Source organism: Eubalaena glacialis, chromosome 14 (assembly GCF_028564815.1).
Source record: "Eubalaena glacialis isolate mEubGla1 chromosome 14, mEubGla1.1.hap2.+ XY, whole genome shotgun sequence".
Classification (NCBI taxonomy): Eukaryota; Metazoa; Chordata; class Mammalia; order Artiodactyla; family Balaenidae; genus Eubalaena; species Eubalaena glacialis.
Window position 1 is genome coordinate 52,231,088 of NC_083729.1, and position 25,492 is coordinate 52,256,579.

At 36.6% G+C, this 25,492-nt stretch overlaps 1 protein-coding gene across 3 annotated transcripts in view; it reads left to right on the plus strand.

The window, feature by feature from the left end:
- Positions 1 to 293: 293 nt before the first annotated feature.
- The window catches only part of PAPOLG (poly(A) polymerase gamma), a 31,955-nt gene continuing 6,756 nt past the window's right edge, over positions 294 to 25,492 (plus strand). For 2 of the 3 annotated variants that reach the window (XM_061168625.1, XM_061168623.1), the window contains exons 1-15: positions 294 to 538; positions 2,539 to 2,700; positions 4,196 to 4,262; positions 8,911 to 8,992; positions 9,220 to 9,329; positions 10,535 to 10,588; positions 12,456 to 12,567; positions 15,303 to 15,392; positions 18,529 to 18,667; positions 19,321 to 19,393; positions 20,188 to 20,308; positions 20,656 to 20,740; positions 21,130 to 21,183; positions 24,310 to 24,429; positions 24,859 to 24,968. In XM_061168625.1, coding sequence (XP_061024608.1) covers positions 522 to 538; positions 2,539 to 2,700; positions 4,196 to 4,262; positions 8,911 to 8,992; positions 9,220 to 9,329; positions 10,535 to 10,588; positions 12,456 to 12,567; positions 15,303 to 15,392; positions 18,529 to 18,667; positions 19,321 to 19,393; positions 20,188 to 20,308; positions 20,656 to 20,740; positions 21,130 to 21,183; positions 24,310 to 24,429; positions 24,859 to 24,968 — 1,396 coding nt within the window. In that variant the 5' untranslated portion in view covers positions 294 to 521. The remainder of the gene's footprint in view (positions 539 to 2,538; positions 2,701 to 4,195; positions 4,263 to 8,910; positions 8,993 to 9,219; positions 9,330 to 10,534; positions 10,589 to 12,455; positions 12,568 to 15,302; positions 15,393 to 18,528; positions 18,668 to 19,320; positions 19,394 to 20,187; positions 20,309 to 20,655; positions 20,741 to 21,129; positions 21,184 to 24,309; positions 24,430 to 24,858; positions 24,969 to 25,492) is intronic. The other variant, XM_061168624.1, reaches the window with a different exon arrangement.

The window sequence follows — 25,492 nt, forward strand, 5'->3', positions numbered from 1 at the left end:
AGTATTCGCTAGGCAAGGCTGTGAAGTTTTTAAAAATATATGATATAGGCTTTCATAAGAGAATAAGAGAAACAAGGAAAACATGTTCCAAATTACCTTCCAAGCAGTTAGCCTGGATTGACAGTCGCACTGACAAAGGAGGGGACCAAACGCTGCTTCGTACCGGTGTTGGCAGCCGGAGCCGGCGCCTCTGTGGGCGGGGCCACCGGAGCCTCCAGGGACCCAAAGGGAGAGGGGGCGGGGTCAAGGCGGGTCCAGGCCTTCGGGGGCGGGGCCGCAGCGCGCGAGGGGCAGGCTGGGAAGCGGCGCCATATTGGCGTCGGCCGCGCTGTATTGTCATAAATAGAGCCGGTTTTCTGGTGTTTTCACTACTCGGTTGGATGCCTCGGCCGTAGTAAGTGAGAGAGTGAGCGAGCAAGCGAGCTACAAGCGAGCGGAGGAAAGTGGACAGGAGGAGAAGGGAAGAGCAAGAACAGCACTCCAGAGCGAAAGACTCGCCGGTGAGGGAGGCGCAGGAAGCGATGAAAGAGATGTCTGCGTAAGTGGTGGGGGCCGGCGGTTGGGGGCGAGGCATAACGGGGTGGGCTGGGGTGGCCGGCCTGGCACCCCGTTTCTGTTCCCTGCCCGTCGCGCCGTGCCCTGAGCTCTCTCGGTGGTCTCCTTCCCCTCTCCCGGCCGTTCGGCAAGGGCACCTCCCCTACACCCGGCGGCTCACCTGGCCACCGCTGCACAGACTCGGGGACTGCAGGAGTCCCCATCTGCCCCTGGCTGCCCTACCTCTGAGGACGCCCCCAGACAAGGTTGCGGCGGAAGAGAGGCGCGTGTGTCCGTGGGGAGAAATTGTCGGTCACTCTCCTGCCCCCAGCGCTGTCTGAGCCGGTGTCTGCTCCTGTCTGCATTGGCGCAAATACCATCCCCCTCCCTCCCCCTCCTCCTTTCCTGACCGGCTGTCTCCACGTCTCCTGGAGTGAATGACCTGTCCCAGCCCATGGGTTTCTCTTTCGTAATGACTATGGTCTTTTCACCCTCCCTTGGTCTCCCCACCTATCCACAGTACATCTGCCGGTCTATACCTCCTGCTCATACTTTGATAAGTCAGAAACAGTGTCCGTGCTTGGCAAGATTTTGTTGTAGCTTCTTACATTTTGGTTTATTAGGAAATAATTTAAACATACAGAAAAATGCAGAGAATAACATAAGCATCATTTGTGTAGCCACCATCCATCTCTCCCAAAGCATAACATTCCGTGTGTGTGTGTGTGTGTGTGTGTGTACACACATAGCTTTATTTAAAAGAAAACAAGCATACCGAATACATCTGAAGGATTCTGTTACCTTCTTCACTGGTCCATCCACCTCCCTCTCCAGAGTTCCCCACAGTTCCAAATTTGATGCTTATTGCTGCATGTTTTTTTATGCTATTACTACATATGTATGTGTCCATAATTGGCATTGTTTTACTTGTTTTTAAGCTTTATATAACTAGTATCACACTTGTCATTCAACAGCTCCTTTAGTGCAACATAGTATCTTTGAGATTTGTCCATGATAGTATTTTCAGCTCTAATTAATTCATATTAACTACTGTATTGTATTCCATTGTAGGGATACACCCTAATTTAGTCCTTTTCCTGTTAGTGATTATTTTAGGTCATTTCTAAGTTCTTTTTGTTTGTTTTTTAATGTTACAGTGTGGCAGTGAACATTTTTGTACATGTCTCCTTGTACACTTGTACTAGACTTGCTCCAGGGGTGTTTACTTATAAGTGGAATTGATGAGTGGAAGGAAATGTGGAATTCTGTTGCTTGCTTTGTTTTCCTGTCTAGATGAGGGAGGTTCAGAATAATGGATTTGGAATTTCAGTGCTAGTAGGGACCTTGATAGCCAACTTTTTCAGCATAGAGATAAGAAAGTGGGGCCCAAGGTAGCTGGTGTCATAGACTTCACTTAGACAATGAAGAAAACAATTAACTAGAGTGACAGAATGTTAGGATAAACTGTGATGCAAGCAAGGAATGTTAATGTCGGTTTCCCGGGAACAAATCTAGTTGTGATTTCTTTTTAAAAGCTAGACTATTTCACAAGGACCTGCTAATGGGATGTTTTTGTTTCTTGGGGGGGGTATTGTTTTTACTTAGAGCTTTCTTTCAAGTGGCTGACTGCTTTTCAAAGACTGACTGTAGATGGTACTTGACTTAAGTCTGCAGGGTGTGTAGTGGAGGTGGCCCTGGCCCAGCTCCCATTCAGGCTCTTTGCATTTGAGCTGAGTAGTGTTGGTACAGCTGTCCTGATGCCAACACAGCCTGCTTTTGGCTTGAAAAGACATCCTAACCATGAAAGCTTGAGGCAGTATGAATAGTCCTTCATCAACATAAGCACAAAATATCCTTTTTTCCTTAAAAAAAAAAAGCGGGGGCTCCAACCATTAGTATTTAGTAAACTTTTAAGGTAGCTAAAGTAATGAGTGGATTGAGAGATTTAATGTATCAGTATATGATACTTTAAATTTTTTCTGCTGTTTCATTTTTCTTGAACAGAAACACCATGCTGGACAGCCAGCGTCAACAAAAGCATTATGGAATCACCTCTCCAATTAGCTTGGCATGTCCGAAAGAAATTGATCATATTTACACACAGAAATTAATTGATGCCATGAAACCATTTGGAGTGTTTGAAGATGAGGAAGAATTGAACCACAGGTATGTCACTTAAAAATGCAAAATATTTTATAGTACATTCTTTAATCATTAATTCTATGAACATATATCAAGTACCAATTATGTCCCTGCCTAGGGATATAAAAATGACAAAATGAAGAGAAAACTTGGCGCTCCTGGAGTTTATATTTTAGTTGAAGGTTAGAGGAGGAAACTAACAATTAGCCAAGTAAGTAAAATAAATACAGTGTTACACATGACAAGTGCTGCTGAGAAGAATGAAGCTGGGAGAGGAGGTTGTCAGGGAAGGCCTCATTGACATTTGAGGGAAATTTTAAAGGTGAGGGAGGAGCTTTGTGGATATGAGGGAAGAGCATTCTAGGCAGAAGGCTTGAGGTGGGAGTGTACCCAGTATATTTAAGAAATAGACAGCAGGATAGCCTAGGTATGTGAAGCAGAGTGAATAAGAAGGGGAATGTGGGCTTAAAGTAAATGAGGTGGGAAGGAGCTTGGAAGGAAAGGTCACTTAGGACCTTGAAAGCCATTTATAATGGTTTTGGCTTTTACTCTGAGTGAGATGGGAAGCTGTTAGGGTTTTGAGCAAAAGATTGACATGATTTACTCATGTTTAACATAGTCACTCTGGCTGCTTTACCGCGCATAGTCTGAAGGGGGGTCAAAGGCAGAAGCAGGGAAACTAGTTAGGAGGCTATTATAATAACCCAAGGAAAAACATGATGGTGGCCAGAACTAGGGATGGCAGTGGAAGTGATAAGAAGTAGTAGAATTCTGGATGAATTTTAAAAGTAGGGTGGTTTAATGACTGTGGAATGTGAGGGGGTGGGAGGGGAGGGGTCAAGGACGATGCCAAGATTTTTGGTCTCAGCATCTCGAAGGATGGGATTCCATTACCTGGGGAAGGCTGAAGGAGAAGCAGGTTCGGACAGATCAGGAATTCAGTTTTTCATGTGTTATCTTTGAAATGCCTAAACTCTTCTATCTTTCTTTTTTTTTTTTTTAAATCTGGATTTGGATATGCCATTGGTTGCAAGTTTGTTTTAATATCAAATTGCTTTTATTAAGTAAATTTTATAAAAATTAGCCAATAAATTATTTACCTGTTTTTATTATCCAAAAACTCATAACTGTCAGTGAGAGAATGCTAACCTCTATTATCACCACACTGAATTGATTTTATTCCATAGTAAGGCCAAGAAAGTTGACAGTTCAGTTGGCCTCTACAGCTTTATTGAAGGTAATTTTGATTTTTTTATTAGGCTTTTTGAATTTTGAAAATAGCTCAAAGACCAAAATACTGTCATCACATTTATCGTCTCTTTGGAACTCTTAGGAACCTAAGAATGCCAAAGAGATGTGCCATGTGTCAACAGATGTGATAGCATTAGCACGTGTATAATATGCTTTTACTCTAGCACCAACACAAAGGTACTGCCTATATGTTTAATTACTTTTTAAAATACTGTTTGTTTTTGGTGTTTGTTTGTTTTCATCTAAAGCATGTTATTTTTTATTATAGGCTGGTTGTTCTTGGTAAACTGAACAATTTAGTAAAAGAATGGATTTCTGAGGTCAGTGAGAGTAAGGTAAGACTCTAAACTAAATTGAATTCATAGTTTCATTATGTCCTGGTAGTAAGATGCAGAGTTGAGAATAATCAGAAATACATTAAAACTTTTTAGTATACTTGGAAATGAATTGGTATAGATATTGAGTCCTAAATAAGTGAGGATTTACCCCAGAGGTAGCCAGTGTCTGACTGCAATTCCACATAAATGTCTTGCTTGACTCACATGTAGTAGATCAAAATTTAAATACTGAGATTTTACTTTAAAAGCCAGATTTCAGACTTATTGTGAAATACCAGGTCTGGCAGCACTGGGCCTTCCTTTGTGCAAGGCAGGAAGAGGCTTGAATGGAATTGGGCTCCTCCCCTTCAGTGCTTCATGGTCCCCATCACTCCCTGCTCTCTCTGACACAGCAACTGTCATTTATCAGTTTCTGTATTTCTTATGTGTATACTTTCGTCATTTGCATACCTACCTGGCCCATGAGACATAGGAGTTTGCAAACCCTAATTTATACTTACACAACTTTTTCCCCCCTCTGGTAGCTTAACTATTTTTCTTCTAAAATCGATTACATTTTTCTTGCTTAGAGTATTTTGAGTATAATTGAATTCTCATTTGTCAGGGAATCATCACTATGAATATTATTTTACTGGCTATAGTAAAATGAGGTAGGGCATGTTCAACTGGGTAATACTATTTGCCCCTTCACTAAGTGGCTCAAACTGTTGTATTTTAAATTTTAGGTTTTTTTTTTTTTTTTTTTTTACAGTTTTCCCATCTCTTAACAGCATTCAGCTGAAAGTTAATGGCTCACAGCAGTAGTGTCTCTCTGTCAAATCCCTTTCTGCCCATTAATCTGCATCAGTTTAGAAATTAGATAAACACCTGTTAGAATTCTTTCTTTTACAACTTTTATTATTTCCTTCTGTACTTATGATACATATATAAAATTGGTTCTTTTAAAAAATGGGCTCTGAATAAGGTTATGAGGGACTGTGCTCATCTACAGTCATTGAGTTTAAATAAATGGTCTTTACGCTGTTTACTTTTGCTGCCAAATGACTATCTGGCTCATTTCTGAGCTCACAGCAGGGTTATCAATAGTAGAGGTTTTCAGTTAGGTTGAATTCTGAGCAGGTGAAATGCTAGTCATGAGTAATAAAAAAAAAAAAAAAATTCATGCTTGTTTCTCTGCTACTAGCTGATCGACTCCTTAAGAAATAAACCTGTCTTATTCACCTGTGCAACCTCAGGACAGAGCTCAGGCATTGAATAAATGTCAGCCCATAATTGCTATGGGTATGCAAACCAGATACACAACTTGCTAGAATTATTTTAAAATCAGAGTATCAAGCTTTTTGACTTCTTGTGTGGTCTTTATGTCAGCTGATGAGGTTGTGCTGAGGTCTTTGCTCCCATCCGTATTCTAGGATACATCAAGGGAAGTCAAGTGTTAAACTATTCACAAAAGAGGCTAGATTACTTTATTGAGAGATACACCTAACTAATTTTCTTACTGTGTGGTTTTTTGCACCTAAAAGAAAAATCCAGTAGAATCTGTTCCAAGGTCAAAAGGTTTTTTTGTTTTTAATTATTTAAATTGCTTTTTCCCTCATTTCCTTCACATCAGTGCTTTAATCTGCAAAGACCAGTAGCTGGTTTCCATTTAATTTCTAGGCATAAAACCATTGTTAAAAATTTGAGGCTTTGCCACTATTTGGCATTTTTTAAGCAAAGAAAATAAAATATCTAATCATTTTAAAAATTTTAATTGGTTTTAACGTCTTTATTTGCATAGATAAGGTGATTGGTCTTTTTTTATATCATTATAATTCCCTTTCATTTATGCATATTTTACTTTGAAAAATATCTGAAGGATTTGAGTTAGATCAAAGATCATTTTAATATTCTACACACAGTTGGAATATTTAAAGTTTAAACAGTCCAGAACTCCAAGTCAGATCATTTTAGTTAAATACTGTGGTTTGTGGGGAAAATACTCTGTGATTCAGTTTATCACTTTCTCATAAATCAAGAAGAAATCATGCTTTTCAAAGTAGGAAGGTAAACTAAAAGGGGCTTCTCTATCCTTTTGATTCATGTTAGTCATCAATAATTTTATTAACTCTTTCTAGCTATTATTTGTGGTACTCTTGAAACATGTCCGTTAAACAGAGAAAATAACAAACATAATGTCCTGTTATGCAGATACTTATAGTCAAGTTCATTAGCAGATATTACTCTTTGGAACTTGGACTGGGCATTTTGGGGAAATAGAAGTAGTAGACATAGTTCTCACCTTCAAGGAATTCAAATATAGTTGAAGAGATGGAACTAACATACACAGAATAAAAAAAGTCAATAAATGTAGTATAAAAGTGGTTAAAGATAATAACAGTAGAGGAGCACAGGGGGAAAAAAGAGCTTGTTACAAGGTGGATAATCAAAGAAAGCTTCATGAGGGAGGTGGAACTTGAAGTGATCTTTGAAAATTAGATGGTATTGAGATACCCAGAGAGGATGGCAAGCATTTGAGAGAAGGAAAATGGCAAATGCAATGGAAAGGAGACTAGGTTATGTAACATGTTGGCAGTTGGAGCTTCAGAAGGGAATATCAGGAGACAAGGCAAGAAAGATCCTTAAGAGCATACTGTGGAAGTCCTTGGGATCCAAGGATCAGTATCCGTAGAAGAATGCATTGGCAAGTTTTGAGCAGAAGAGTTATGTAATAGAGTTAATTTAAGAACACCAGCCAGTGAATTTTTAACAAAATGGAGTAAGAAATAAAGACTAATGGCAAGAGGGTAACTTATGATACTGTTAAATAGCACAGAATGGGAGTGGGTGGGGAGAAAGTGACATGTGAGGGATATAACCTAAGAATTGGTAAGCCAGGAAGAATAATAATGACTTATAGGTATGGGCAGTAAGGAAAATAAGGAACAAAAATAGAGAACTCAGGAGGTATACCTGGTTTATCATAGGAAGAATTTTTTGCTAGGTTTCAGGCAAGGATATTGAAGTGGATCAGAAAGTCTGGGTGAAAATATCTGATGGGCAGTTAGAATTGGCTCTAGAGAGGGGTGAAAAGTAGCGTAATTCTGGTACAACCAAAAATATGTTAATTAAAGTTGTTAGATTAGCTCTCATAAGGAGATCATGTCAAGAATTACCCCACTTTCTTGCAGAAATATTACAGAGCTAGAATCAGTAAGTTAAGCATATCTGTCACAAAAACTAAAGGGGAGATGGTATTAGTCAAGAGTATGATAACTGTAGAGAGCTGAAAGTGCATTAATTTGGTAGTTGCAAGTTCCTTGGTGACTATTAAGAGTGATGGAGCCAAATCAGGTAATTTGGGGGGACAAATCAGGTAGGGTCAAGTGATAAAAAAATGTTTTTCTTAAGATAGAGATGTGTGCATGTATACTGGACACAAATTTGTCTTGTCTTTCCTCTGGGAATACCTTCATTACTTCAGCTGCAATCAAAAAAGCTCTGAAGTACTTTTACAAATGTCAGCTCACCAAACTTGACAAATGTAGTACATATCAGTAGCATTTAGGCAATTTTTTAAAATTGAGGTATAGTTTATTTACAATATTATGTAAATTTCAGGTGTACAACACAGTGGTTCTCAATTTTTAAAGGTTATATACTCCACTTATAGTTATTGTAAAATATTGGCTATATTCCCTGTGCTATACAATATATCCTTGTAGCTTATTTATTTTATACATAGTAGTTTGTACCTCTTAATTCCCTACCCCTATCATGTCCCTCTCCCTTTCCCTCTCCCCACTAGTGACCACTAGTTAGTTCTCTGTATTTGTGAGTCTGTTTCTTTTTTGTTATATTCACTAGTTTGTTTTATTTTTTAGATTCTACATGTCAGTGATATCATACAGTGTTTGTCTTTCTCTGTCTGACTTATTTCACTAAGCATAATACCCTCGAAGTCCATCCACGTTGTTGCAAATGGCAAAATTTTATTCTTTTTTATGGCTAATATTCCATTCTGTATATATACCGCATGTTTATCCATTCATCTGTTGATGGACACTTAGTTTGCTTCCGTGTCTTGGCTATTGTAAATAATGCTGCTATGAACATTAGGGTGCATATCTCTTTTCAAATTAATGTTTTCATTTTCTTTGGATATATACCCAGGAGTGTAATTGCTGGATCATGTGGTAGTTATTTTTTTTTTTTAATTATTTATTTATTATTTGGTTGTGCCTGGTCTTAGTTGCTGCAGGTGGGCTCCTTAGCTGCGACTTAAAGGGTCCTTAATTGTGGCTCGCTGGCTCCTTAGTTGCGACGCATGGGCTCCTTAGTTGCGGCATGCAAACTCTTAGTTGCGGCATGCATGTGGGATCTAGTTCCCTGACCAGGGATCAAACCCAGGCCCCCTGCATTGGGAGTGTGGAGTCTTAACCACTGCGCCACCAGGGAAGTCCCTGGTAGTTCTGTTTTTAGTTTTTTTTAGGAACCTTACTACTGTTTTCTACAGTGGTTGCACCAATATACATTCCCACCAATAGTCTACAAAGGTTCCTTTTTCTCCACATCCTCGTCAACATGTATTAGAGCATTTAGACAATTTTAATGCTAAATAATTTGAACAATTGAATGCCTTAAAAATTTTTTTATTTTATTTTAGAATCTCCCACCTTCTGTTGTGGCTACTGTTGGTGGAAAAATTTTCACCTTTGGCTCCTATAGGCTTGGAGTACACACCAAAGGTAATTGCTTTTCTATGTTTTACTGATAAGAACTTTCAATAACAAACTTATTTGTTGTTCATAATTAGAAAATACAGAGGAAAAAATTCCCATTATCTCACTACTAGAGTACTATATTATTTCCTATACTCATCTTACATAGTTTCTTCTGTACATATGTTTGTGTATACAAAAATGTAATACATATTCAATATACTGTTCTTGATAATAAATACTTTGATTTGCAGGAGCTGACATTGATGCACTTTGTGTTGCTCCAAGACATGTGGAGAGATCTGATTTTTTTCAGTCTTTTTTTGAAAAATTGAAACATCAAGATGGCATTAGAAACTTAAGAGTAAGTATCCTCTCGTATTTAATATTTTGAATTTGTTAACAGATAACTGCAAGCTAGGGCTTATGATGGTTGACGTATTTCTTAAGAAGTTGCTGTATCTTGTTAAAATAACAGTAATGACTAAAAACATGGGCTTTTTAGTTATACACACCTGCGTTAAATCTAGAATCTACCACATATTGGCTCGTGGATTTTGGTCAAGTTACCTATTCTCTCTGAGTCTCAGTTTCCTTAGCTATCAAATGAAGATCTAGTGATAACATTCTTATAAAGATTTTTGGAGGATTGATGAGATAATTTACATAAATCATTTACTGTAATATCTGATAAATGGTTGGTGCACAGCAAATGGTGGCTCATTATGTATAATGTTCAACTAGTAACTCTTTATGTGTGTATATCTAGCCATTCATTCAGCAAATAAAATTTCAGCACTAATGATTCATCAGATACTGGCCTTAGTCCCACAAATACAAGAGCGAACAAGATAGTTTATGTGAGGGAGGGACTGGGGGTACTAAACAAACAGGTAGTTTTAATGCAATCTCAAGTGCTTGGATAGGTGAAGCTCAGAGAATTTGTGTTATTTGGGTGTCTGGGAATGGAGAAGGAGGTTAAGAATTTGTTAGGTTGGGGAATTCCCTGGTGGTCCAGTGATTAGGATGCCAAGCTACCAGTGCAGGGGGCGAGGGTTTCATCCCTGGTCGGAGAACTAAGATCCACACGTGGCAGTGGGGCCAAAAAATTTACAAAAAAGAAAAAAAAAGTGTTAGGTTGGGGGATTAAAGAAGGCTCAGAGAAACGTTTCTACTAAATCCAAATGATAAAGATTTTTTTTGATAGATTAGTCATGGGATCTGATATTTTAATATCTAACACTAGTGCTTTTTGTAAATAATCAGTTTTCAGCTAAGTTCAATGAATAGTAAATACCCAGATGATAGCAGTTCTGCCTGCCAGTTTCTGATGAATAGTTTTAGAAGGATAATATGTTAGGTAACTACTGTCATGGACATTTTGCGTATCTTAAACAACACAGTCACAAAGTAGAAGTGCTTGCTTAGCTAGAATGAGAAACTAAGAAAATTTTCACTTTTCCTGCTGAGTTAAAATAAAAATTGGGAGAAAAAGTATTCATGTTATTGGCATTTGGGAAGGATAAAGGATTACACCTTATTTGTTATAATTGTTTTCTTTTTTTGTAGGCTGTAGAAGATGCCTTTGTTCCTGTTATAAAATTTGAATTTGATGGAATTGAAGTAAGTGTTAAATATTTTTCTGACTTTACAATTGAACTATTTAACCTATATGGGTTTGTTTGTTTTATAGTTTAAAAATCAGACTTACATAGGCACGAATTTTAAGGAATCAAATAGTCTAGTCATGGTGAGTCCTTCCTCACCATGGGAAAGGAACCAACCTCCATCCCTACCCACAAGATGTTTATACACATCCTTCTCATTCCCATAATCTCCTAAAATAATTATATTATTATAGTTTTAGTTGGAGCGGTATTCAGTGTTTATATTATTATGGTCTTATAAATAATGTTCAAAACTGGGCACAAAATGTACTAGGTTACCATTCTCTGCTGTGTGGCTTTTGTTTTCTTGGGAGTTAATGTTTTGTGTTTTATTTGCTTGATGTTTATACTTTGACTAATTTAAATTCAGTCTCTCCTAGTTGTCTAAATCTCCATTAAATAGATTTGGATTTCTCAGGTGTCCTGTCATTATCGTCTTGAAAAAAATCTCACTGATTCTTCTCACTTCTTCTAATCCACACTGATTGTTCTCCAAGACTGATATACAGCTGTCATTCTGACACCTTTCTTCTCTCATCCTGGGATTTCCTTTTGCTTCTCTCTTGAGTTTTCTTTTTTCTTGACTTACTTTCATTTTAGTGGCACTCATCCACCAGCTTCCTGAAAAAGAGCACATATTTTTGAGATCTTGAATGTTTACAAATATCTTTATTTTGTTCTCACACCAAATTGATAGTTTGGCTAAGCATAGACTTCTAGGTGGGAAATAATGTTTCTCAGAATTTTGAAGGCCTTGCTTCATTGTCTTCTAGCTTCCATACTCTGTTGAGGAGCGTGAGGCCAATTTGATTACTCATCATTTGTATGTGACCTATTTTGTCTTTTTGGCCACTTGTGTGATTTTCTTTTCTTCTTTTTTCCCTGGTCTTCATAGTTGTAAAATTCATGGTAATACACTTTGTTTTGGTATGTGTCTTTTCAACCAAATGTGCTAAGGCACTCAAGTAGTTCTTTCAATTTGGAAATACCTGTCCTTCAGTTCTTGGAAATTGTATTGAATTCAATTGTGTTGCCCGCCTTTGTTTTCTGTCCTCTTTCTGGAACTCCTAACATTTGTATGTTGGACCCCCCAGGACTGCCGTTTTTTTTTGTTTTTTGTGTTTTTTTTACTTCTTCCTTCCCACTTATAACTACATCTTCATATTTTTGCTCTGCTTTTTTGGGGTTTTCTCATCTTCTAAATGTTCTCTTGTTTTCCATTTCTGCCATCATATTTTTAATTTCTAAGAATACTTTTTTATTCCCTAAATGTTCCTTTTTATTTAAGAACTTATTTACAGCCTCCTGTCCTTATTTCCCAGATATAATATGTTTTATCTCTGCTTCCTTAGATCTGCTGAGTCAGTTACCATTTGTCCATCTGCTTTCCAGATTTCATGGTTTTTACTGTTGTCTCCTTCTGTTCTCTTTGACTTAGTGGGTTATGCCTTTAAAAACAAAATAAAACTAAAACAAAAAAACAAAACAAAATTTTGCTGGTATTTTAGTGGGGTTTCAAGAGGGAGTGAATGTAAATGTGTTGGATCTGCCATCTTTATCTAGAAATTCACTTACAAGGTTTTGATTTTTTTTAATGATTGGCAAAATTAAAATGCTTTCCCTTAATTTGAAAATTATTCTCCCAAAACTTTGCAGTGATTTTCCAATGTGATATTACCTGCATAGGCCTTTGGAAGTTTTGGTAGAACTTCCTAAACTAATAGTTAGAACTTTTTACATTTTTGAGGTGGGAAGGGGGGAGAATGGACTAAAAGGAGAAAAAGTAATATTTCTCTCTCTCTTTTTTTTTCATCTTTCCAAAGATTGATCTAGTCTTTGCAAGACTGGCAATACAAACCATATCAGATAATTTAGATCTAAGAGACGACTCTCGACTGAGAAGCCTTGATATAAGGTGTATTCGCAGCCTAAATGGTAAGCTTCTAAAAAGAAATCTTAGATACCTGCTTGAAAACAATTAGACAAATAGAGATCTTTTTGCAAAACTATTAATAGACTTTTTAAGAATTAGACAGACTCGGTTAAAAATGATGTAATTTTCTTTATACAAGTAATCTGATCACATTTAAGCATCTTAAAACTCAAATTTACTTGAAATGTTTATGTTTATAGCAGTGGTCCTAAAACTTATTGGTCTCAGGACCCTTTTGTACTCTAAACATTTTTTGGACCACCCCCCCCAAGATCGTCTGTTTATGTGAGTTATATTTATCAATTTATCATATTAGAAATAAAAACTGAGAAATTTTTAAGGTGTTTAATTATTAGTTCATTTTAAAATAACAATAGTAAACCCATTATAAGTGAATATAAATATATTTTTGTGTGAGAATGGCTTTTTTATTTTTTTGCATTTTTGCAACTCTTTAATATTTGACTTACTAGAACACAGCTAGATTCTCATATCTGCTTTTGCAGTCAATCTCTTGTAAAATTTTGTTTTGATTGAAGTATAGGAAGAAAATCTGGCCTCTTAAAGATACATAATTGGAAAAGGAAGGAGTATTTTCATAACCTTTTTAGATAATTGTGGGTATTCTTTAATACTACACCAAAACTTGACTGATGACAATTTCCTTTTTTTTTTTTTTAAATCTTTCTGGTGGAAGCCTCTTTTTTTAAATTTATTTATTTATTTATTTTTCTTTTTAAATTTTATTTATTTTATTTTTTGCTGTGTTGGGTCTTCATTGCTGCGCGCGGGCTTTTCTCTGGTTGCGGCGAGCGGGGGCTACTCTTCATTGCGGTGCATGGGCTTCTCATTGCGGTGGCTTCTCTTGTTGCAGAGCACAGGCTCTAGGCGCGTGAGCTTCAGTAGTTGTGGCACACGGGCTCAGTAGTTGTGGCTCACAGGCTCTAGAGCACAGGCTCAGTAGCTGTGGCACACAGGTTTAGTTGCTCCGCGGCATGTGGGATCTTCCAGGACCAGGGCTCGAACCCGTGTCCCCTGCATTGGCAGGTGGATTCTTAACCACTGCGCCACCAGGGAAGCCCAATTTCCTTTTTCTTTTCAACAGCTTTATTGAGGAGTAATTTCATACCATAAAATCCATGCTTTTTAGGTGTACAATTCAGTAGTCTTAGTATATTCACAGAGTTGTGCACCACAATCTGATTTTAGAACATTTTCGTCATTCTCAAACGATCCCTCATACCCATTTGCAATCATTCCTTTTTCTAACCTCCCAATCCTAGGCAACCACTAATCTACTTTCTATCTCTATAGATTTGCCATTTCATACAAATGGGATCATATAATATGTGGTCTTTTGTGTCTGGCTTTTTTCACTTAGCATAATGTTTGTGAGGTTTATCCATGTTTGTAGCATATATCAGTAGTTTGTTCCTTTTTTTGCTGAATAAAAGTGATCTTTTTAAAGTGTTAATTAGAATATCAAACCTAAAACTGTATCAGTTAACTTTTTGTACTCTGTTGCATTAAAATCTATTGGTCTGTCTTACTCTTTGAATGGATCTTTTACCCATGCATGATTTTGTCCTATCATGCCTTAGTCATTTAGAAAATACTGGCTCACATAGTTATTTGGATTGTCTAAATGTTAACACACATTTCATTATAAAATAATTTTTTAAAAATCACATTCATTAATGTCACCACCAATCTCATTAGAAAAGTCTGAGTCTTGGAAAGCTGTCAAGCTCACACTAGCAGATACCAGTTGTCCAAAATTCTGATTTTTACTTGAAACTTCAAGTTTTATTATTGGCAACAAATTTTGTCATTTGTTTTCCTAGAAGTGAGGGGCTCACTTTGTTCATTTTTTAGGAAATGTCTGCTAAATACCCAAGTATGAATAACTGTAGTTGTCTTGTCAATCATTCTTTCAAGTAAAACTGGTGTTCCTTGAAAAAAACAGATAGTTCACCTTACCTTGAACATGTTCAAACATCACACACGTTCCTTTCCTGTTTTCTAACTGCAAATTTGTGGTGAAGATAATATTATCTACTATTTCAGTTTGTTGCCATGGCTTTGATTCACTGCTAAGACACCAGCAGTTTTACCCACCACTGGTTTGGCACCATGAGTGCAAATGTTAACACAGTGAAACAGGCAAAGAAAGCATTAATATTATAGAAATAGATTTGACCTAATAGATTCCCAGGAGTCCACTGACCACACTTTGAGAACCACTGGTTTATACTGGGTTGGCCAAAAAGTTCATTCAGGTTTTTCCATAAGCTGTTATGGAAAAACCCGAATGAATTTTTTGGCCAACCCGATATTTTGTTTAACTTAATCATTGCATTTTGCTGTATTTCCAGAGTGCAATAGTAAATCACAGTATTTGTGGATAAGATTTGCATTAAAGCAATAACAGTTTTATAAGTTGGAGGCATTTGATTAACAGTAAAGCCAAAGGTGGAAAAAAGCTAAAAAGATATTCAGACTCATCTCTTATTTTAATATTGGATTGTATAACCCATGTGCTTTTTAATTCTTTATAAGCAAAGTGATTTCTCTTATATAAGGGCTACATTTAAAGTACATAATTTAAAGTACATAAAGAAATTAAACCTCATATTTTAGTATCTTTGATATTTTTAGCATTTGAGAGTCAAAGAAGGACATTTGAATTAACTGGAATTTGTTGCATAATGAAAAATGAATGCTTTATGTTTTTCAGGGTGTAGAGTTACTGATGAAATTTTGCATTTAGTGCCAAATAAAGAAACTTTCAGACTCACCCTAAGAGCAGTCAAACTATGGGCAAAACGTAAGTATCCCAAGTCTTTCATTTTACGTTTGCATTATAAAATTATAATTTGCAGTTGCTCATGGTAGAAGCACATATGGGAATTCCTGAACCTGTTGATACCTTGGGGGATTGAGGTGCAGTAAGCTTTGGAGAAGCTGTTTCTTTTTCAGGTGTGATGCTTACCAGTGCTCTGATGTGTGACTCTACCTTCTTCTCCCATGGGTGAAAACTAAAAGCCCCTGACTTTACATCTTGGGTTACAGCCAGGGAGTCAGAATGAGTTAGAACTTGAAGAGTAAAACCCTTACTCATGTTCGAGCTCTCTATGGACAGGACCATCTTATCATCTCTGTCTCCCCATTACCAGCAGAGAGGCTGGTGTATAGCAGGTGTTCAGTAAATTTATTAAATGAAGAACCTACTGTGATAGTTTTAACCTTTTGTTTTTACCTTTCAACACTCTTCTCATAAAGCCTTGAACTGTACTAGTTTATATATATAGGATGTGGTTCATAAAAGACCCAGCCCTGAGCTGGCACAGCACATTTTGTATTATTTGTAACTACATTTAAGCTGTGCTGCACTTCTGGCACCAGGTTTTACAGTCTAAAACAGTGCTTTCCAATCAAACCTTCTGTGATGATGGAAGTATTTCATATCTGTGCTGTCCAATACAGTAACCATATGGCTGTTGAGCACTTGAAATGTGCACCTGAGGAACTGAACTTAAATTTTATTTAATTTTAATTAAATTTAAAATTAAATAATATCTAAAAGAATTGAAAACACAGGTCCTCACAAAAACTTTTACACAGATGTTCATAGCATTATTAATAATGTCAAAGTGGAAACGACCACAAAATGTGGTATATTCATAATGTGGACTATTATATGGCAGTTAAAAGGAGTGAAATATTGATACATGTTACAACATAGATGAACATTGAAACCATTATGTTAAGTGAAAGAAGCCAGTCTGCATATTGTATAATTCCATTTATGTGAAATGTTCAGAGTAGGCATATCTATAGAGGTAGAAAGTGGATTAGTGGTTGCCTAGGTCTGGGAAGACTTGGGGGAAATAAGAGGTGTGTGACTGTTAAAGTTTTCTTTTTGGGGTGATGAAAATGTTCCAGAGTTGATTAAAGTAATGATTACACAACTCCGTGAATAGAATAAAAACCATTGAATTTTATACTTAATCGATGAATCTTATGGTATGTGAATGATAGCTCAATAAAGCTGTTACCAAAAAAATAATATATATAGGCACATGTGACTTGTGGCTACCATATAGGACAGTACACATCTAAAAAGACCTTAAGCAAGTAGAATTTGTCCTTGGGCTCAATTACATTGTGTAGTCAGGGTAAAGTAATCTGCAGTAAAGGGGTATCATGAACAATTTGTTTTTCCTTATAAATACCATGTTTTGTCAATTATTAGATGCATGTTTTTCACATTTAACATAACTGAAATGATATTTTGTATTTTTTTCTCTTAATGGGACATAAAATCATCTATGTTATATAATAACTGAGGACATCTTAGTTTTGATGAAATATGGTAATGCTTCTTTATAGATTGCTATAAGAAACAATCATTCAAAAAAAAAACAATCATTCAAGAAAATGAGTAATATCAATGGTGTATTGTACTTTATGGAGAGGTATACAAATTTTTGCACAATACTGAAGTCAGTCCCCAACTTTACAGTTGAATTTTTAAATGCCCAAGACCATGATTAGGGTAGTGTCCCCCCTTATCTGCCATTTTGCTTTCTGCAGTTTCAATTACCTGCAGTCAACTGCAGTCTGAAAATATTAAATGGAAAATTTCAGAAATAAACAATTCATAAATTTTAAATTGCATGCTGTTCTGAGTAGTGTGATGAAATCTCTCGCTGTCCTGCCTGGGACAGGGATGGTATTGCAGTACTTGTGTTCAAGTAACCCTTATTTAACTTATTAATGGGCCCAAAGTGCAAGAGTAGTGATGCTGACAACTTGGATTTGCCAAAGAGAAGCCTGTAAAGTGCTTCCTTTAAGTGAAAAGGTGAAAGTTATCAACTTAAGGAAAGAAAAAAACCATATGTTGAGGTTGCTAAGATCTACATAAGAACGAATCTTCTGTCATGAAATTGTAAAGGAAGAAAAAGAAATTCGTGCTAGTTTTGCTGTCTCACCTCTGCGAAACTGCGAAAGTTGTGGCCACGGGACTTCCCTGGTGGCGCAGTGGTCAAGAATCCGCCTGCCAATGCAGGGGACACAGGTTCAAGCCCTGATCCAGGAAGATCCCGCATGCCGCAGAGCAACTAAGCCCATGTGCCACAACTACTGAGCCTGCGTGCCACAACTACTGAAGCGCGCGCGCCTAGAGCCCATGCTCCGCAACAAGAGAAGCCACTGCAACGAAGAGTAGCCCCCACTCACCACAACTAGAGAAAGCCCCAAAGACCCGACACGGCCAAAAATAAATAAATTAATTAATTAATTAATTTTTAAAACGTTATGACCACAGTTAGTGATAAGTACTCAGTTAAGATGGAAAGGGCATTAAATTTGTACAATAAGATATTTTGAGACAAGAAGGCCATATTCACATAACTTTTATTATAGTATACTGTTATAATTGTTCTATTTTTATAATTGTTGTTAATTTCTTACTGTGCCTAATTTATAAATTAAACTTTATCATAAATATCAGTACCATCTCATGTTTCAGGCATCCACTGGAGGTCTTGGAAGGTTTCCCCCACAGATAAGGGGGAACTAGTGTACTGTTGAAAAGTTTTTCTTCCCTACTTGTGGACCCTCCGAATATCTTTCCTCCTCCCTTTCATTTCTCTCAACCACAGATATTGAAAGGTGGGAAATTCCAATGTCATATCAGTAGAGCCCAGTTGGACAGTCAGAACTGAGGCAAGGAACTGAGATGTCTGTATTGGAGGGCAAAGTAGGGGGTAAGATGAGCAGCTTAGGGTTTACTGATAAGAATGTGAGCCTAACACGAAGGTCTGTTTGTTGATTTTAATGTTTCTATAAGCGGGAAATGTTCTAAGCAAATCTTAGGAGGGAAGTTACACTGTTCCTTACACTTGAATGTCATGGATAGTAGGTCCTAACAATAATTAACAACTGTATTAATTTTCTAGGACGTGGTATTTATTCCAACATGTTGGGATTCCTTGGTGGTGTCTCCTGGGCAATGCTAGTTGCAAGAACTTGCCAATTATATCCAAATGCAGCAGCTTCTACTTTAGTTCATAAGTTCTTCTTAGTTTTTTCCAAGTGGTAAGTATTCATATGCATATTTTCACTACTTACTAACCTCTGCCTATATGTAAATTTGTTTGCAAATTTAAGAGCCATGCTTACACCTTTTCTGTCGTCTTACATTCCTTTTTTTTTTTTTTCCTTTTTTAAGTTAAATTTAAAAACATCAAATTTGAGGCAATGATGGGACCCCAGATGGTGTTTTTTTCTTCTAGGGGGACTGTAAATGTGGGCCTTTAGCTTATGAGAGTAGTCTTTGCCAATTACTAGCTATATAGAGGTTAAGATCTCATATGTAAACTAAAGATGATAACCATAGCTGCTGCACACAATTTATTAGGAGTATTCTCAGTAAATGTTAGCTGTTGCTGTTATTAAATTATCAGAGTTAAGTCCATGAAAGCAAATGAGAAGGAAAGAAAAAATTCAGGTTTAAATTAGTTACAGCTAATGGGCAAAGTAGTATTTGCCCTTTCAGAGAACACTGCTTTAAAATAAGCAGCTTTTTCCTTTGTATACTCCCTTCCTTTGTCAGTTTCTTTTTTTTTTTCAATACCAAATAACCAAAACATTTGCTATGTGAAAGTTGGAGCAGCATCTAATGATTTCAACATTTCATATAGTTCCTGAAATGAGGTCTTATGTGAGTTTATTTGCCTATTTCATGTTAGGGAATGGCCAAATCCTGTGCTGCTAAAGCAACCAGAAGAAAGCAATTTGAATTTGCCAGTTTGGGATCCTCGGGTATGTGACTTATTACGGCATTTCATTAAAACCTTTTAGGAATAGGATGATTCTGTAAAGTGCAATCTAGTTAAGGATAATTCCTCTTGTTCCTGTTCATCTTCCTTCTGTGTAACTATAGTCCTTTCCCTCCCTCTACTGTGTTTTTTTGGTGCAGATGATTTGTATCTCCAATGCTGATCCAAATGTTATGTCATTAAAAATCACCCATATAAGACTTGATGAGTGGGTATATCAACCAAGATGTTATAATCTATTGTTAAAAACTGTCTTACAAGTAATTAGTTACTAATAATAAAGTACTGAAGCATATAAAAGGTGTACTTTGCAGTACAGTTTAAAGCAGATTCATGGTTCCAAGATAGCATAACTCTCACTCACCTTGCATTTTAATTTGCTTTTAGAGTGAGTACTCATTCCTCTGAGTAACCACGGGGAAGTCATCTGTTGAATAGGTGCAGGAAGAGGATAGAGAACCATTGGACCAGATAATCCTTTTTGCACTTATGATATTGTATTTCCTTGGTTCTAAAAGACCACTGTTTATAAGCTGCACCATCCATTTAACAGCTTTTTGGGGGAGAAATAAACTTCTGCAGAGTTTTATTTAACTCTGATTATCAGACACATCTGACTTCAGAAATAAATGAAGTTGGGGAGGGGAAATGTACTTCTTAGAACTGAGGAGATGTAGTATTAAATTTATATTTCATATTCTTCAGACTTTTGGGGAAATGAAGTGAGGACAACTGAAATAGGAGAATAGATCAATTATTCTGCTTCTAATTTCACAGGTAAATCCATCAGATAGGTATCATCTCATGCCCATAATCACCCCTGCCTACCCACAACAGAATTCTACGTATAATGTGTCCACATCAACTCGAACAGTAATGGTAGAAGAATTTAAACAAGGTAAACCTGTTAGCCCTATTACCCTTTACATGTTCCCACGAGTTTTTGATTGACAACAGTTTTATTCTCTATTGCAGTTATGCCTATTATTTCTAAAAGTTCTTTCAAATGTGTATTTTTTAAGTACTTGGTTTTGCAAAATATATGATAATATGAAGGCCAAAAATAGAGCCACCCCAGTCTGGTTGAAATTGACTTTTATGTTCTAAGAAAGAGCATAATAAATCTACACTTTTTTTTACTCAGGGATTTGGTGGGGTTAGAACTTTGGGGGTAGGGTCACACAGGAGCTGATAATACGATGGTCAGTTTTCAAAATCACTGTCTGTCTGTCTCTCTTTCTTTAGGTCTTGCAGTCACAGATGAAATTCTTCAAGGGAAATCAGATTGGTCCAAACTCCTTGAGCCACCAAATTTTTTCCAAAAGTATCGGTATGTGAAATTTTGCATTTTGTGTGTGTGTGTTTAAGGAAGAAGAATGTTAAACTTACAAAGTTAATACACGATAGGTGACGTCACTTATATTTTAAGTGAGGTAAAGAATAGGTTAGCAGAAACCCTAGGTGATGAGAAAGTCTCTGTATTCTAGTAGTGTCTAACCCAGTATTTGTGGGGTTTTGGGTTTAGTGAATTGTTTTTAATTACAAGGTCTAGAATTAATTTTGTGAAAATCAGAGCATGTTTTAATTTTCATAAATGTGTGCCTGTATTAGCTGTTTTGTTCATTGGGAGGGAGAAAGAAAAGGTAATGATGGAAAGTCAGACCCTAACAATGTTTCTCTGGTTTTTTCCCCCTGATTATTGCTGAAAATTCTTCACAGACATTATATAGTATTGACTGCCAGTGCATCAACAGAAGAAAATCATCTAGAGTGGTAAGACATTTCAAGTTCTCTACCTACTGTGTGATGATAACATATTTATATGGTGCTTTATCATTTCTAAAACACTTTCTCTATTTTCAGAATTATTAAATCTTATTGATGACTGTTGTACTTGACCATGAAGCATCAGTGTTTAAGAAATGCCATCAAATCAATGTTTCAGAATTGGAAGTGACATGAGATAAGAATATATGTACAGATTTTTGCCTTTTGTCACTTCTCAGAGTCAGATTTAAGCAAAATTGTGAGGCAGTTTGAATGATTCTGATACCTAGCCTATTACCATATATATATATATATAAATATATATATATATATATACACACACATATACACACACACACACACACACCCCTAGCCTATATATACACATATATGTATTTTGAAGTATAGTTGATTTACAGTATTAATTTCAGGTGTACAGCATAATGATTCATTATTTTTGCAGATTATACCCCATTAAAAGTTATTATAAGATAATGGCTTTAATTCCGTGTGCTGTACAACATATCCTTGTTGCTTATCTATTTAATACATAGTTAAATCTGTTAATCCCGTACTCCTAATTTGTCCCTCCTCTTTTCCCTCTCCCTTTGGTAACCACTTGTTTGTTTTCTGTATCTGTGGGTTTGTTTCTGTTTTGCATATACATTCATTTGTATTATTTTTCAGATTCCACATATAAGTGATATAATATAATACAGTATTTGTCTTTCTCTGTCTGACTTATTTCACTAAGCATAGTATTCTCCAGGTCCATCCACATTGCTGCAAATGTCAGAATTTCATTCTTTTTACGGCTAAGTAGTATTCCATTTTGCACATACACCACAACTTTATCCATTCACCTGTTGATGGGCACTTCAGTTGCTTCCATGTTTTGGCTATTATAAACAGTGCTGCTGTGAACATTGGGGTGCGCGTATCTTTTTGAATTAGTGTTTTCATTTTTTCCGGATATATACCCAGGGGTGGAATTACTGGATCATATGGTAGTTCTGTTTTTAGTTTTTTAAGGAACCTCCATACTGTTTTCCATAGTGGCTGTGCCCATTTACATTCCCCCCAACAGTGCACAAGGGTTCCCTTTTTTCCACATCTTCCCCAACATTTGTTATTTGTATACTTTTTGATGACATCCATTCTGATAGGTATGAGGTGACATCTCATTGTTGTTTTGATTTGCATTTCCCTGATGATTAGTGACTTTAAGCATCTTTTCATATGCCTGTTAGCCATCTGTATGTCTTCTTTTGAAAAACGTCTGTTCAGGTCTTCTGCCCATTTTTTGATTGGTTTGTTTGTTATTTTTGATATTGAGTTGTATGAGCCTATATATTCTTTTAATTTAGGAGACGGTGGCATGAAAGATTTCAGAATCTTAAGCTTCTGTCAACAGATAGGAGATATTTTTGGTCAAGGACTAGTACATTCTTTCTAGCGCATCTGAACTGATTCCTTCTGCCTCCATTGTATTGACTTCACTAGCTCCATCAGGCAGAAACTATTAGACCACCAAAGATGGTTGTGCTTTCCTCGGGTCTGATTTTTGGAAAAGGAAAACATGTTACTGTCCTGTTTTTGCTTCAAGGGTTTAATGCTTATTTCATTGACAATTAGAGAGACCTTGGGAATTCCCTGGTGATCCAGTGGTTAGGACTTCGCGCTTTCACTGCCGAGGGCACAGGTTCAAATCCCTGGTCGGCCAAAATGAATGAATGAATGAATGAACAAATGAACAAACAAACAAGAAAAAAAAAAGAGACCCTGAAAAGAATCCTTTCACTAAACCATTATTTTATTTGTCTAGATTAGGGGTCAGAAAACTATGGTATAGTGCAAATCCAGTCTGCTACTTATTTTTATAAATAAAGTTTTATTGGAACACAGTCACACTCATTCATTTATGTATTGTCTGTGGCTTTTTTCCTGCTGCATGGCAGAGTTGAATAGTTGTGACAGAAACGTATGGCCCACAAAGCCTAAGATATTTACTCTGGCCCTTTACTGAAAAAGTTTGCCAACATCTCATTTAGATAACACAGAGGAGTAACTCAGTGTTTTGTGTATCTGCTGTTGAAGAACACATAATTATAATGTGTAAGCTTTTTCAAGCGTTTGAAAATGTGAAAATGTTCTTGTAGTTCTTTGTAATTCATAAAATCATTAATAAGTTAATAAGATAAGTGACAGTAGTCACATTTAAGTGAGGTAGAAAGTAAAGTTGCAGGTATCTGATGAAGTTTTTTTTTTTTTAATAAATTTATTTTATTTTTTATTTTTGGCTGCGTTGGGTCTTCATTGCTGTGCACGGGCTTTCTCTAGTTGCGGCGAGTGGGGGCTACTCTTCGTTGCGGTGCGTGGGCTTCTCATTGTGGTGGCTTCTTTTGTTGCAGAGTACAGGCTCTAGGCGCACTTGCTTCAGTAGTTGCAGCACGCGGGCTCAGCAGTTGTGGCTCGCAGGCTCTGGAGCACAGGCTCAGTAGTTGTGGCGCGCGGGCTTAGTTGCCCTGCAGCATGTGGGATCTTACCGGACCAGGGATCGAACCAGTGTCCCCTGCATTGGCAGGCAGGTTCTTAACCACTGTGCCACCAGGGAAGTCCCTGATGAAACTTTCTATATTTTAGTAGTATCTGATCTGATTTTAGTGAATTCTTTTTAAAATTTAATATCTAGTATCAATTTTGTAAAGATTAGAGCATGTTTATTTCATGAATTAAGTGCTAGTTATTAGCTCTTTTTGTTAACATTATTTAAATATATGTTAGCCTTAGGGTTTAGGCATAAGATTTGAAAGTAGAAAAAGATTTAGAACCAGGTGAACGAACAGTTTTTGTTCATGCTCCAATCATGACTATTTTATGGTCTTAAAAGGCAGGGTATTTTAGATCAGGAATGCATTAAATAGATCAGTTCTTCTTGAAAAAGAAAGGGGAGGAAACAAATTCACTAAGTAACTTCTCATTTACTTGAATGGTATTTTAAACAGAGTCCCTAAAATATTGGACTGAATTTTTTTAATGAACCCTGTAAAGCATCATAGCTAATATGCTGTTTGGTTTACTTGGATGTAGCTTCCACATTTAATATGGAAAAATCTTGTCATTTTATTTTAGGGTTGGATTAGTAGAATCTAAAATACGTGTACTTGTTGGAAATTTGGAACGGAATGAATTTATTACTCTTGCCCATGTAAATCCCCAGTCATTCCCAGGAAATAAGGAACATCATAAAGAGTAAGTTAATTATTTTTTAATATCATATTTTTAAAATAATGGTATCCAAAATATGCATGGTTTAACATCAGTTGTGAGATGCTATTTAACAGGCATTGATGGAGGATAATACATTGTATACTTGAGCACGAGTTGTCATGCATTAAAACTAAATACATGCTATGTTGGTAGCCCACAGACCCCAACAAAAAACTCCATCACAATATTTGGAGCATCTTTAAATATATATTTAGTAAGTCATTTTCGAAGCATTTAATCCTCTTTTATAATAACACAGGATAACTTAACAGGGGTCATTGGTGTCAGTTTTAAGAATTTGGCCAAACGATTGACATTTGTATTTATGCTTCCATAGACCAAGTTTTAATTACCAAATAGCATCTGTAAAATTGTAAAAATTAATGGAAATTCTTAAATTTTATTTTATAGCAACAATTACGTATCAATGTGGTTCCTTGGAATAATTTTTCGGAGAGTAGAAAATGCAGAAAGTGTTAATATAGACTTGACATATGATATACAGTCATTTACTGATACAGGTAAGACTTTGTCATCATGGAGCTGTGGTGCTCAACCTTGGCAGTAACGCAGTATCACCTGCCTAGGATCTGGCTGGCTATATTTTTTAAAGTTCCGCAATTGGTTAAATGAAGATGGAACATCTATATCATGAAAATAAATTCTGCTATTAAAAAAGTAAAGGCATGATGAAGCGACTTCCAAGACCTGTTGGTGGGCGGGGGGTGGGGGGTTGCAGACCAGTGTAAAGAAGGAATATATGTATGTTTGCTTAAAAATACATAGACTATCTCTGGAAGGATATATAGTTTTTTTTAAAAAAGAAACTGGCAGAACTGGTTGCTTTTAGGTCAAGGAACCAGGTGTGTCTAGTGGACAGGAGTGAGGCAACTTCACTGTATACTCTTGAACCCTTTTGAGTTTTTGTTGTTGTCGTTGTTGTTTTAAATACTTACTTAATTTATTTGGCTGCGCCAGGTCTTAGTTGCAGCACGTGGGATCTTTGTTGCCGCGTGCGGGATCTTTAGTTGCAGCATGCGGGATC